The sequence below is a fragment of the Chroicocephalus ridibundus genome, chromosome 11 (assembly GCF_963924245.1).
Source record: "Chroicocephalus ridibundus chromosome 11, bChrRid1.1, whole genome shotgun sequence".
NCBI classification, from domain to species: Eukaryota; Metazoa; Chordata; class Aves; order Charadriiformes; family Laridae; genus Chroicocephalus; species Chroicocephalus ridibundus.
Window position 1 is genome coordinate 3,185,764 of NC_086294.1, and position 15,134 is coordinate 3,200,897.

General features: G+C 42.3%; 1 protein-coding gene across 3 annotated transcripts in view; it reads right to left on the reverse strand.

The window, feature by feature from the left end:
- CTNNA1 (catenin alpha 1) overlaps positions 1 to 15,134 on the reverse strand; it is a 122,222-nt gene that overhangs the window by 91,858 nt on the left and 15,230 nt on the right. For all 3 annotated transcript variants that reach the window (XM_063348694.1, XM_063348695.1, XM_063348696.1), the window contains exons 2-6: positions 13,580 to 13,686; positions 10,637 to 10,832; positions 3,880 to 4,046; positions 2,944 to 3,063; positions 601 to 867 (exon numbers count right to left, since the gene is read on the reverse strand). In XM_063348694.1, the coding sequence (XP_063204764.1) occupies positions 601 to 867; positions 2,944 to 3,063; positions 3,880 to 4,046; positions 10,637 to 10,832; positions 13,580 to 13,684 (855 nt within the window). In that variant the 5' untranslated portion in view covers positions 13,685 to 13,686. The remainder of the gene's footprint in view (positions 1 to 600; positions 868 to 2,943; positions 3,064 to 3,879; positions 4,047 to 10,636; positions 10,833 to 13,579; positions 13,687 to 15,134) is intronic.

The window sequence follows — 15,134 nt, forward strand, 5'->3', positions numbered from 1 at the left end:
TACTGGCTTCAAAAGGAAGGTGCTCTCAGTAAAGACGCATGGCTATCCTCAGTAACTTACTGCACGCAAGACAAAGAGAACGAAAGATCAGCACAACGCATCAGTGTGAAATGACTTCATTCCCCACCAAAGATCCCATTAAACTTCCCACTTCATGTTTCTCTCAACAGGTAATTTGGGCAATTCCAAATACATTATTCACTTTCAATAAGTCATTTGTGTCACCTACAAGAATACATTACATAAATATATTATGAGATAATCAATTTCAAATAAACCAAGGGCTTACATCTAATGTAGCAGTAGGCTAACTGCTATTTCTGAGCTAGTTTAACTTGACAGCCTTCAATCACCAAGAACTGCATATATAACTTTCTATATTCCATCAATCCTAGTTTGGAAAAAGACTTTTTTAAAAATGAAAGCCTACTTTACCTGGGAGCTGCTGTATTTCAGTAGAAACTGATCTTTCGGGCAATATAAATAAAAGCAGGCTGTTGCTAGTAAACCAGGTGAACGAACACAAGAGCTAGAGTTACCACCTTTTTTTTTTTTTCCTTTTTTTTTTTTTTTTTAAAGTGTAAAGCGTTCAAAACTTACATCAAAGTTGTTCAGAGCATAAGCCAGCTCTCCACCTCCACCCTGCTGCTGGGCAGCATCATCTGATGCGGTTGCTTGAGCTGCATTCGAGATGCCCGTGACCGCCTGCTGAAGCTGTTTGTAGATCAAGTCCCTGTTGGCTTTGTAAGCGGCTACATCAGGGTGCTGCAGACAGGCCTGGGATGCCGTATAAAGAATGGGAACATTCTTCTGCAGAATTCCTCTGGCCGCAGCCATTTGATCACGGTGACCCACATCTTTCAATTCCTATTAGGAAAATTAAAGGGGAAAAAAAAAAAAAAAGCATTTGAGAACATTCCCCACATTTAACATCCATACACTGTCTCACTGCGTCTTCAAAGACAGGCAGGTTCTTGGCCCGGTATGCTCAGATCTAATTATCTCCTGATTGAACATCCCTATTCTTAAGGGCTCAACTAATTTCAAAACACAACAGCTTCATAAAGACAAAAAAAAAAAAATAAGTATTGTTGGGCAAATCACAACTCTGCGATTCAAAATCTGAGGTTGGATTTTTCCTCCTCTCCACAGCAGAGGAGCAGCATTTTGAAAGCTGGTGACACCCGTAAATCAGGAGGACACACATGTTTCTCCCCACTCCTTCCAGTGTCCATCACATCTAAAAAAAAAAAACAACACAAAGAAACCTAAATCCTCAAACCAGAATACCTTACATTTTTATGTAACTTAAGAATCAAGCTAATTTTTAACGATCAAATGAACAAGAGGCTTCCCTTGCAATACTGTCTTGCACAGGAAGAGCAAGATCTTCTTTAATTTAAACTCCAAGACTCACAACCAGAGTGTTTTCTTTAATCACACCTAGAAGATGGAGTTTACTATCCTCAAGAGACTTAGATACTTAATTTTAGAAGAACAAGTGTATCATCTCATTCAACTTGTTGCTCTTCTCCAATGAGACGAAATTAATCCAATGACTGTAATTACCACTAATTTAAGATTAGCAAGCGAGTCCATCCGTCTTTTTCCAAAAGCTCGCTACTGCAGTTCTCTAAAGCGCCATCACCTCTGTTTTGGAATAGAAGCACCACGATTAGATAAAGCTTCTGTGTCCAGCACAAGCAGCAAGTTTATAAAACGAAGAACGAACACAGTTATTAGCAGTATCATAATTTTAACGTTACCTCTTAAATCTAACAAAGAGGTGATGAAAATGAAGAAGAGGACTGCCTTACTGAGAAAAGGAGGAAAAAAAAATAATCTGACAGGCTCTTCAAAATGAATGGGTAATAAGCGACCTCTGCAAGATACACGTGAAGCAGGGAGGGCACTCCAAGCAGGCTTACAGATTTAGTACAGCCACTTCCCATAGTGCGGAACAATCCATCACAAAGCAGTTTAAGAACGTTTATTGCATTGCCATCACAACCCTACTCCCATTTACTGCAATCAGATTTTAGATACATAACCAACTGGCAATCCATTTTAGGCTATATCCAGTTTCTTTTCAAAGATGAATCCGTGCAAAAAAAAAAAAAAACAAAAAAAAAAAACCCAAGCAGTGTCAGAGGTGCACAAGCAGTTTTGGTTTGTACATATCAGCAGAACAAACAAACAAAAAATGCTCTACAAGAATTACACTATTTGTGATAAACGGGACTGCCCACACCTCTGCTTTCTTTTGAAAACTTACCTACACGAGAATGAGTCACAGCAGTGCTGTTGAGCAAAACAAATCTTACACACAATTTAAGGTTAAGCACAAGCTATCTAAACACAGAACACATGCATAACAGACAGGATTGTAAATCCCTTCTCAAATGGGCATGTCACTGCAGGACGCACCAGCACTGCCACTCATATTCTTGGAAAGAGCCGTAATTCCAGGCCCGGCCATGACTTTCGCTCCCTGTTTAAATGGACAGGTTCAGTCTGTCTGCGCGAACCACAAAGGCAGAGGGGTCTAGCGGTCAGTGCACCAGGCACCCAGTCACATCTCAATTCTCCTTCCTTACCCACACCTGCGTGCTTCAAAACGGGCAGTGCGAGTCTCGGGAAGCAGCAGTTCATTAAGGTACTACAGCATTAACATAGACAAACGCTGCTAGAGCAAATTCCGTCAGAAGCAGTACACTACAGCAGAGCAGACTTTCTGCTTACCAGGCAAGCTCAAATTTCCTAAACACACTGGAGTGCAAGTACTCAGCAATAAAGTAAAAAAAAAAAAAAAAAAAGAAAAAATTAAGAAAGCAGTATTAGCATCAATGGGAACTGTTCAAGAGCAGCAAGGCTACCTTATTTTCTAATTTTGAAAAAAGAAAAAGAAATAATATACAGAAGAAAGAGCTGCTGTCACTGTACCTGTTGCCTTTTGGCTGCCATTATGTTAAGCTTGTCCACTTCTGGTTTGAGGGCTTTGTACTGGATACCCAAATCCTGCTCCGTGCCAGCATTTCTTAGTTTCAAGATACCTTCTTCCACCTAAAAGACATATTTTTCCAAGTAATATAGTCCACAGTTCAGGAAGTGATTCAGAACGTACTTCACAGCAGACAGAGAAAGCAATCTTCCTCTGCCCCTTTTTATTTTTTGGAGAGAGATGCTTCAAAGGCTAATAGTACTCAAGGCTTAGCTACTTCTTCAGAGTCACCAGCTACCTGGGACAGCCAAGTACACATGTTTGAAAGCGCGTGAAGGAGCCCAGGGCCGTCGGAGGCCCTGCCCTGGCAGAGCTCTGCCCGGCAGAGGTGCGGCAATGGCCGAAGGACACAAGGAGAGTCCTCAAAGCCCTGTTGTAAAAGCGGTCCCGGTAGCGAATCTCATTTCATTTCAGATTCTGTACAAACCAACCACCCACCCTCTTGCTCGTGGGAAGAAAAGGCTTCCTCAAACATTCCACATTCATTTTATTTAGTCTACCAAAGCTACTCATCCCTAGTAGCTACAAGGGAGTACTGGTAATAAGAAAGCCAAATTACTTTTTCCTTAAGATGAAAAAAGCTGGTTACGACCTGCAGTTGCAGACCTTAGTGCGTCTAGTTTCAACACTAAAAGTTCAGAATAAAGTGCAACATGGTGTCAAAACCTACTGACAATGAGTTTAAAAACAAGTGACAAACATCCATTGCGCACATTTCGCTCAGAGGAAAAACCTTAAAAACCCCCCTGCTCCAGAAGCCAGCTGCCGACAGCGCACACACCGGGGTCAGCACACACGCATGAGACAAAGCCGCCTGACGGAGCACGCCTGGCGTGCCAGGCACGGCAAAGCCAATCCCGGCAAAGAACCACACTTACGACTTTGAGTTGAACAAGCAGCTTGTAGACATCTGCCATGTCAGCCAAAATCAGGAGCCGGGTAACGGCAGAGAGGAGGGCGCGCGCCGCTCGCACCATGTTCCCGCGTTTCACAGAGGAGCAGGGGTCATCTGCAAACTCCCCCGAAGCGCTCTTCATCAAGTCACCTGCACAGGGGAGAAGATGGTCCCACTTTAACATCACACCGCATTTCTTAAGGGGCTGTAAGGATTCCTGCGCAGGCCAGTTTAAGTCTTGAAAACAAAATGAGTTCGTTTAAATAGAGCCAACAATTAAGATTGCATGTAGCTACCTCCAAGTATGGTCACCACAGGGTATCAGGGTAGAGGGGCTTGTGCAGGCAGGAAGGGCCGTGAAATAACACTTTGGTCCTTATTTCCAGTTGCACGGGTGTTTTAACACGCCAGAATCCTCTGGAGAGGCAAATTCAGCATGCCTCCGCTATTACATGCGGGACCGCAGTTATTTCACAAACTACAATGCTTTCAAAGCTTAAGCAAAAGCTTTGATTTGTGTGCGTGTAGGAGTTAAGCAGAGAGCAGCAGAAAGTACTGTAAACACTCAGGGAAACGCCACAGCTCATGGGACTGTAAACAACTCGGAGCGATGACCTGGCTGGATGCGCCCTGGTTTGCATTCAAAGCAAGGCACCGCTTCGTAAAACGCTTCAACGTTTCATAGCCTGTGGGTCTGCATCTGGTGCAGGAGGAAAGAATTTGGGTTTCAGATGGTAACAATGCAATTGGTTAACTATGAAAAGCAAAGGCCACTCTACACAGCTAGAGAAATTCCTCCAGAAGGCATTCGGAAAGCATAAAAGTAATGTCTGCGTATAGTCAAGAGGATTAAATTTTGGATTTCTCCCCGCCCTTTCTGGGGCAGCATTTTGTTTCAAGTACCACAATTCCTACACAGCAGCAAGTTTTGGAATCCACATTATTTTTCTTGGATCTCTTCACATTTCAGAAGCATTTGGTGAAAGATGCCAGGTACTCAAGGCCAAAGATTTGTGGGCAGCTGGAGATGACCAGAAAGCAGAACGGCGTTGTAACTAACTGCTATGACGGAGGCTTCTCAAACCTGGATGAAAATGTCTCCATATGGCCAAATGCCGAAACAAAAATAGCACATCTCAGATGAGAAGAACCGAACCTCAAATAGTGCTTCACAAAGTGAAAACCGACAGTGACTCCCATCGAGCCCGCTACCAAACAGGGCTGGGCAAGATTTGCACCGCAATCTCCAGACGATGCGGTGGCATCGTCCCGCCAACAGCTCGTCTGCTCCAACAGCCAGACCATCAGCGCAGCGTATCCCCAGTGCAGGAAGTGTTTCAGTTTTATTTTAACTATTTACTTTTTTTTTTTTAAACTACTCAAAAATACCTACAACTGGAGAGCCTGGGGTTAACCATCCACTTACTTATCATCAAGCACTGAATATCTTGCCCTGGAAGAGTTTCTAGCAGCCAAGTGCTCTACACCTTCATAGCTAAATACAGCCCAAACACAGCTGCCAGCCTGTCCAAGCAACTACATCAAGATACTCGATTTTGTTCAAATGCTCCCTCCTATGTAACACCCTTCCATCATCTTAAATATTACGACTAAGAGTGGCATACAACATTTTAAGGAAAAAAATAAAAATAAAATGCTACTTCAGTATTGTGACACATGAAAAAAGCTTCTGCCCAAGCACAGACCAGCTATAAATATCAATCTAAAGCTTACCCAACTTTTTGAGGAACACAACTCATTATTTTAACAAGTGTTAAGAGCCTCCAGATTTCCAGATGGGTGAAAGATGATGCATCTCCAATGCTGAAAAACTGCAACCAGCCATGAGATTGTAAAAGCCCTACATAGCTGACATGACCTTTTCTTTATTCCTTCTGGAAGAGGCTAATAATAGTGAAATTGATGTCACCAGCGCAAGTATGAAATCTATTAACAATCTCAGGATTTAAGGATATATGCCAGAACCAAAATTCACTACAAATATTTCCTCCTTTATTTACTTTTTATATAAAACTCCCACACTTCCAACTCCCAAGAGAAGAATGCTGTTTTCATTTATTTCCTACTTAAAACAACTTAGAGAGGTGGCCACTCGCCCCATCTGAATCTCAGAAATTGCTAACAAGGTTACAACCCAAAATTATCCCCTACCCATCTCAAATTGCAACCTTACAAGCCAGTCCTGAAATAAAATGCTATTCCTTCCTTCCTTCCAGACTACTCTTACAAAGAAAAAGCAACACGGGGTAGTTATTTTAGCTAGATTCAACGGGTAAGAGGGAGCTCTGCCCTGGCCTAAGGATGCAGTTACGGCATTACGTGTGCACATTAGCAGTTCAAATTGGATCCAGCGTAATCTTCTCATTTTCAAATTTGAGCCAGAGGTAACACTGCAAGTTTGAAAGCAGGATTTCAAGAGTTAAAAGAAATATATACTGCAGAAGAGTCAGACTTTGAGACTCAGATTATACAGCTGGTACGAATTCTTATGAGTAATCTGTTTTTCCAATATAACCTTAGATTTTCACCAGATATTACAAGGGAAAGATAATAAAAAAGAGTTGAGAAAAGAAGAGGCAATGGTAGCCATACTATGATCTTGTCAATAAAGCACTAAGAATTCAATTAAATCTAATGGAACAAAGCCCATTTCAGAAATAGTAAGATTTTCGTCCATCAAAAGAAAAATTACCATTTTCTAGTCTCATTCCCACCATGCCCACAGGGTCTGACAGCACTTTCAGACAGCACTATTAATCCTCCTCAGCAGCGCGGTACATGATGACCACGACAGAGAGGGCTTGCTTTATACAAACAGAGAGAACGGGAAAGCGGTGGAGGAGACAGGCAAGGCAAGGAAGACCGAGGACACACACAGGCACTGATGCTTCCCTTCCGAGCTAGAAATTCGTGCCCACACATCACCTCGTACCCTTCCAGTTCAAAGCCTGTCTCCAGGCTGCTTTGCCGGCAGTATTAGAAACACAAGGAATGCCACCAGGCCATCTCCCTGCCTGCTCGTAAGAGCGTATCACAGTTCCCTAGAGGCTGCCTATTCCCCATCAAATGAAGGCAAGCATGGAATCAGAGCTTCAAGACTTTACTATTCTGGATACTGAAGTCCCATCCTACCGCAAATACCACCTTCAATGTCCACCATGAGTGTCACAACAGGCTGACGTTGCTTTCTACTATCTCCTTTTGCCTTATTAACATGGGTGTTAATACTTATGCCAACAAAAGCTTCTGTTAATTCCTTAATCTTGTGTTCAATTAAATCCATATACTGCCTACAACACTCCTCCTACAGTTTGCCAAGAGCCGTCTTAGAGCTCCCTTCAGTTACGGCTTTTCAAAGATCTCCAGTTCTTGGCTGGAGGATTACTTCTAATACAAGCGGTACACTCCTAAAACATTTTTCTTGCAGGAAAACAGCCGAGAACTCTTTGCACCCTTCCAAGAAATTAAGCTAACTGGTCACAACAGAGTTGTAAAGCTGAGTTTTCCAAGAAGAATTCAGAGTTTAACTTCAAGTTATTCCACAACTGGCCTCCTCCTGTTCCTTGGAAATCCTTAAGCCATGCATGCTGTGTGAAGTAGAGTTGAAAAAACTTTACACTCTTTCATAATTTGCCCCCGTTTGGTTTTGGAGAAAGCTTCACTCAGGAACACAGGGTGGAAGGACACCATGCTGAATTAGTAGGTCCACTCCCCTGCATTTACAACCATGAACCTTATCAAAGGCCACAGGATTCCCAAGACCATTCATCCATTCTCTTACTTCAAACCCTATGCACAGGCTTAAGCTTTTTAATTTTAAGCTTTAATTTTTGATCTTTTATGTAAAATTACCATAGGAAGAAACACAACAGTAAGAGCATAGCTAATTCCCTGGATCCTCACGCTAGCATACAGATATACAGAGGCAGTGAACTACGGTCCTCAGAACTCCAGGAAAACAGGAATAGCCCGGTCAGCCAGCCTAACCCAAAAAATGTCCTTCTCGGCCCCAGAGTTTGCAACTTGTCCCAGTGCCACGCACCAGGGCAAGAAACCGGTTCAGTTCCAAAACGCCCCGCACCAGGACCAGAACAGCTGACAGTCAGTCTGCAATGCTTTGTAAGAAGGGAAGACCCTACAAAGAGCTCACAGTGAGAGGAGTAAGACTGGGCAAGACCAATATTATCCCTTCTATTACCCAGCAAAATTCCAAAGGCAGAAATTAAGGTAATAAACACTGTGAGGATGCTGAAATCCAAGACATTCATGTCAGATGTTTTCCCAGTACTAAGTCTTTTCTATAACCGCAGCAGGATCCATTCTGAAAAACACTTTGGTTCTTGGTCTCCACTATTCCAATCAAAGTTTTATTTTAAGAAGTTTCACTACTTTAGAAGTCAAAATCCCAAAGCTTTAAAGGGCCAAGAATCTTAGTTTAGGATATTTCATGAACTTGTTTAATATTTAAAGCAAGCTGTAATTTATTCTTCCACTGTAAAAATCAGGAGGACTTTGAAGATCCACTTATATTGATTTAGTATGTAGCCACACTATCATTCATTCTAAATAGCTCTTTTCACTTCTTTGTTTTTACCCCCAACAAATGGGATTTTATGAACAAGCGTGCTCACTAAAATCATGTACCCTCTCAATCTTCTTCTTGCTAGGCTAAAAAAAAAATATTTTAATTTTCTCTGATGAGACAAGTTATCTATTGTCCTAATCATCTTCATAACCTCTGTCTACATTCATTCATCTTTTTTTATTATGGTAACTAAACCACTCCCTATCTAAATAGAGGCATTATTAATTCTATTTTCCTGTCTTCTGCTGAAGACAAATTGTGCTATACATCCGTAACCCCACTGCTGCCATCAGACACAGATGCTGCCAGTTCGCAATCACCCCACTGCTGACTGCGACACCCAGATCTCCTCTCCCCTTTTGCCCCCCATCGCACAAGGCAGAGAAAGCACAGGCTTTGCATTACGCTCCCCTCATTTCTCCAGTTCAAAAATTCAACTGGTCCACCACAATACTGGAAGCACTTCTGAAGCGCACGGACTGTATATAAACACGTATGTCAAGAGTTTCTTATCTCCTTGCTGCCATTAGCACTACTGAGAACTGCAGTCCTCCCCGGGGCATTGGCAGCAATAAGCCTTCCCTCTGTTGCATCTCATTTTTCACCATTTGCTTCTAATTTCCTCAAAGGTTTGTTTGCTTTTTAATTTCCTTACAAAGCGCTGCTCTGCTGAACCTGCCTGAACGCTGGCGTGATGACGGGCACAGGCTTTTATCCCTGGCCGTGCTGCCCCAGCAGCCCCAGCCCCGCTGCGACTGCGTCCCCACAAACAGCAGCGGGCACCATTCAGGCCAATCACTCAAGTCTAATCATCACCCACCCAGGTTCAGAAAACAGATTATCTTCTCCGTGCACCAGATTTCAGGCAAGCTGCAAGCAGTAAAAAGGGAGGAAGACGTGAGATGACATTAAGGTGGGAAGTTATTTCACTCCAGCACCTCTCAGCTATGAACTCCACCTTTTCTGTCAAGGATCAACAGAGCAGGGAGGTTTTGGCATCAAGGAGTCTCAAAATCAAGCAGGGACCAAGAAACAAGTGAAAGGGTCAAACTGAAGGTTTTTATAGCAGTCTCTCCTTCCCACCAGCTTCCCTACAAATTCAGCTAATGGAACTTCCCAATCCCGAGGACTGGGTACAGCTCCCTCGCTCACCAGTATCTCCAAGAGTCATTTGACGGTACTCACAGCTGAGCTCTGACTCGCGATCCTGAGCAGCAATCAAGCAAGCACCAGGAATTAAAGGCTTCAATACAAAGGGGTGTCTCTTGCTGCTGTTTGTTGTTGTTAAATTAAGCCAACTCAATTAGCCCCTTATACTGCAGCCTTCTTATGTTGATCTTTCCTTGGTCCGTCAACCAGGCTCATCCAGAACTTAGAACCGTTTTCAACTAATACTTCATCACTATGCAACTTCAGCTACAAACAAGTAATTAATGCTAATGAGTTTTCCCTTTTTTTTTTTTTTGCAGCAGCCGCCACCATTAATACCAGTTGACTGGGTTTCACTGAAGCATAGAAAAGGCTCATGACTGGAAGAATGATAAATGATTTATGAGCAACAATATTTACTAGTGCATATTTTAGAGTAAGCCAGCTCCATAGGCTTTTCTTGCAGGTCTTCTCCAAGAAAGTAAAAAAGAAAATGATAAAAATCAACACTAGATGTGGAGGAGGAAGCCTGGAATAGTTAATCAAGGTCCTCGCATTCTGTTTGTTCCTATTTACATTTCGCATATTTGAGACACCCGGCTCTGTCAAGTCAACGCTCAGCTCTTCCTCCTACAATGCTGTTTTGTATACATTCAAATATTGGAGAAGTTATTGACATATTTGAGCCATAGCTCCATTACTTCCAGGGGAAGTTTACTTTTTAGCCTAAACTGACTTTTAAATGCTCTTCAAAGGATCAGCCTTTTTGCTTCTCTTCTCAGTCGCTACTTGGGACACCCAATTTCCAGATCTGCCCACTTCACCTCATTCCTCAAGGAAGCCAGCAAGACAAACCGAGAATCTACGCAAGTGGAGAGGCACAAAATCATTAGAAACAGCAGCAAAAGGGAGAAGGGCAACAGGAACGGTTCTGCTTCCTCTGAAAAACCGTGGTTTTAGAAGCTACCAGCTACACAGCTCTTACCTTGCTTACGAACATCTTCCACAGCCGCCACCAGCTCCTCTTTAAGGAACTGGCTCTCTTTCGCAATTTTGTCTCCTTTCTCCAGGAAATTCTCTGTTGCTTGTTCAACTGAAGCAGCCAGAACATGGGCCTTTTTAGAACGCCCTCGCTTTTTATTAGAGGGGCCCTTGTTGCTAGTGTTAACCAGGGTTGTTACCTAAAGGCACAGATGGAGGGGGGGAAAAAAAAAACATGAAAAAAAATTAGAAGTTTATCCATTTGACAGCAAGGCCATGTGTATTTTTTTCTAAACAGCATAGCGCTAATACCTGCACCATTGCCAGCTCCAAAGGTTAAACTCACTAACAAGTGTTTTTCACGTCTCTTTAAACATTACCATGCTTCTTGATGAGCATTATAAATTCAGCTGAACTGCTTAGAGATTTTTCTTATCAGCAGCAGACCTGAAAATTTGATTTTAAGAATTGAGATCTACTTGTATTTTTGATAAATCGCAATCTCAGTAACAGGCCAGAGCTATTTGGCGTAACATAAAAAGAAACCAAGTTGAGGATAATTAGTTTGGGACAGCTCTCCAGGCATAAAAGACCCCAAATAAGGTTGAAGCCATTATCTACAGAAATCTAGTAACACAGTATCTTTTCAGTCCACAACAGTACTACAGCCAATGGCCTAAATGCAGAGCAAGACTTCCTAGAGCTCATTATCATAGAATCATAGAATCATTGAGGTTGGAAGGGACCTTTAAGATCATCGAGTCCAACCTTTAGCCTACCCTGACAAGAGCCACTTCTAAACCATGTCCCTAAGTGCCCCATCTACCCTTTTTTTAAACACCTCCAGGGATGGTGAATCCACCACCTCCCTGGGCAGCCTATTCCAATGTTTAATAACCCTTTCAGTGAAAAAATGTCTCCTAATATCTAATCTAAACCTCCCCTGAAGTAACTTGAACCCGTTTCCCCTCGTCCTATCACTTGTCACCAGGGAGAAGAGGTCAGCCCCCATCTCTCTACAACCTCCTTTCAGGTAGTTGTAGAGGGTGATAAGGTCTCCCCTCAGCCTCCTCTTCTCCAGGCTAAACAACCCCAGCTCCCTCAGTCGTTCTTCATAAGGTTTGTCCTCCAGACCCCTCACCAGCTTTGTAGCCCTTCTCTGGACACGCTCCAACACCTCAATGTCCCTCTTGTAGCGAGGGGCCCAAAACTGAACGCAGTACTCGAGGTGGGTTTCTCTAAAACAACCAAAACTGAGCTCTCACAACCCAAGTTTTATGTTTCAGAATGAAAACCTGCTAGGGGCTGGTCACCAGCGGCCAGATGACCACCAGGTACTCTCTTAGCTCAGGATCAGGATCCATCCCCTTCAATCAAACACAGACAGATGTGATAAAACCCACGCGTGCTTTTCCATTTGCCTTTTTTCCCCACCCCCCCTTTCCTTTTTGTTAAGTCTAGGAAAATACATACAAAGCTACTTCATGGGGACATCAAATTACATCACTAAAAATATTCCTACTCTGGGAAGCCCAAGGGCTGCTGACATAAAGGTCCTCAGAGCTGAATCCATTTTCTCAGTAGGTTGATTCAGAGAGGGAAAGCCATCAGTTGGGAATAGCGCTGACGATTAATGGGGAGCGTTTGTATTGGGCAGCCTCATAAAGAACAATTTGCAACAAGGCAACTTACTCTGCTTTCCTCTCTGTATTTTGCCAGTCACATCATTCACAAAATTTGGGATTGCCAGTACAGCCTATTGTGCTACTTGACAAATAAGTTATAGGCACTCAACTTGGACAAAAAGGTCCTAGAAACAAGTTTGCTCAGTTAAGTTTACCAAATTAGGACAATTTCTCCTAAGGAAATTCTCTTAATCCATCAGTAACTCCAGTTAAAAACCTAAATAGTAGATCATCCAACTGCCCACGTGGACATCTGTTGGGAACAAAAGGTGGGTTGCTTCAGAGGCAGCAGCCTGGTGATTAAAGGGATGTTAATAATGAAAGGAGAATTTGATTGTTGAAGTTCATGCTTAGCAGGAGTTGCGTATTTCATATTTCAGAAAAACAATGCTAAAGAAGATGAGTTAACTGTCCACAGTGCACCTTTTCCTCCAGACCTCTGACAAAGTCTCTTCCAAGAATCTCCAAAATGCCCGAGACACATAGCCCACATTTAGAGGACTTACTCTGGCTTTCCTATATTCTTCAGTGCATTTCACTGGGCAACACATACCATGTGAAATAAGCTTTTATTCACAAAGCCAGCAGAAAGCGTAGGCAGAAATTAAAAGAAAGTATGCATATCTTGTAAAAGATATACTGAATCAGCAACAAATGCCATAAAAGCATACTTCAGTGGAACTCAGTTAGGAAGGGTCAGCAATCCACATACTACACAAGATTGTCGTAGACGGGTTGCAAACATCCCCCACCACACACTTCGCCCTCTACCTGAACCTCCTTCCAAAGGGAACTCGAAACACAAGTCATCTCAAAGAAAAAACTTGCGAGACCCTACTTCTGGCAAGCACTAAGGGCTTCATTGCAAGGGATTTTTGTCGTTCCCGAATACCAGTTTCTACATGATTCAAGGCATAGCTTTTTTAAGACTCAGCAAATAAGCAGCATACCACCCAAAATCCAGGCACGAAACAGCACAGCAGCAGCAGAGCATTAGTTACTAACATGCATTTCTGCACTTCTAAGTGAAATACCGTGTCTTATCAGGTGCTGAAGAAGCAGAGTCTCTCTAGACTCATGCCCAATAACGATAAAACTGAGCAAAGAAATTACTTGCACACTTTTTTTCCATCTTTAGTTTTATAGTGTTTTTACTTCTGGAGTTTAAGCTTTAATAGTTACTTCATTGAAATAATACATCAAAACATGTAATCATCCTTATGAAAGTTTTTTGCCCCTTCCCCTTTTTTTTTTTCTCCTACCTGTGTAACAAGAGGCTCAAGTAGTCTTTCAACCGCCAGTGTTCTTATCTCCAAGCTTTTGGGGTCCCATTTGAAGTTAACGTTGCCTGCAGTAACAGCAGTCATTTCTAGAAGAAGGAAAAGAGCTACATGAATACATTTTTGTTCATTATTAATGCTGTTGCAATGTATTTTAAAAATAAATTCAAATGCAAGCTATTAAACACACAACAGATCCATTTGGTGTAAGTTAAGGTTAATATTGTCTCCGGAAGCATCAGGTTTGATTCAACTGGTGACAGTTCAAAAAGATGCTTGTTATGACAATATACAGACATTACCTTTATGTTTTGGTTCAGAAAATAAAAACAAACAAAACCACACCAAAACCTATTCAAAAGCCACAATATTTTATCAGAGGAATGACAAGATAGGCAGTCTTTGCTCTACTCATCAGTGGTCCCCAAGCACTGAAAAAGGGACTTACAGGTAATGCAAGCACTTTACCCACAAAGCTTCGCCCCAAAGGCGAAGCAAAGAACCTCTTCCCGATTTCTGCTGCCTGCCTCCAGGGCTGGCTGGCTGGTGCCCCCAGACCGGCTTTGAGACACAGTCTAAGGTCTTGGGGGAACAGAAAGGGACTCCTTGACTTCAACAGCACCAGAAAGCTGCCCGTTTTCTCCATGAGGCACTACCCCAAATGCTTTGTCAAACGAGGAGCCAGGTTCTAACTCAACTGATTCAACCTACCCGCTCATCCAATTCACCTTTTCTAAGTACAAAGGTAAAATAGTGAATATAAGCTTTATAAAGCCAGAAAATCCAGTTGGTTCACATTTAACAGCTTACATATCTACTACACTTCCCCTTAACATTTACATAGGAGGGAAAAAGCAGATTTGCATGAAGAGATCTGTTAAAGCTGTCACTGAGCCGCTCCTTCCCGTTACAGTTTTATATCGACATCCCAGTGGAACAGCAAATATGGTTATGGGAAAAGTTTAGTGAAACTACTAAAATAGTTCTGCTTCTGAAACCAGTAGTCTAAAAAAAATAAAAATAATGAACACTGTGATGCTGTACTGCACAAAGGAATAACCAGAACCATAATTTCAGGAAAAAATAGATTTAAAGTATTTGCAGGTCCATAAAACTAGTTCATACCACTTTAGACTTAATAGATTCCAGCTCTTCCTGCTTTAGGTTGCCGTCACAATTCAAGATTAGACTAAACCGACGTTTGTAGCTTCATATTTTTAAAAAAGTCAGGAAGAGAAACACATTTCCAAAGTCTACTTCCATCTCTTTTCCTAAGCAGCTACTGTTGAAGTGGTTTTAAAAGCTTATTAGCTGATATTTTTAAATCTTGCTCTGGACAGGGCATTGCCTGCATAGCATCTCAGCAGACAGATTGCTCTGACAGCACCAGATGTCCCCGAGCTGCCAGACGAGTACAACGTCCCATTATTTTTAAGAAGCAGGAGGCAAGGCACTAATTTTGGTAACCAACCATGTTTACAACACGTACCAACAACTAACCGTTTTTTACTGACGCTGACAGTTAAACATACAGAAA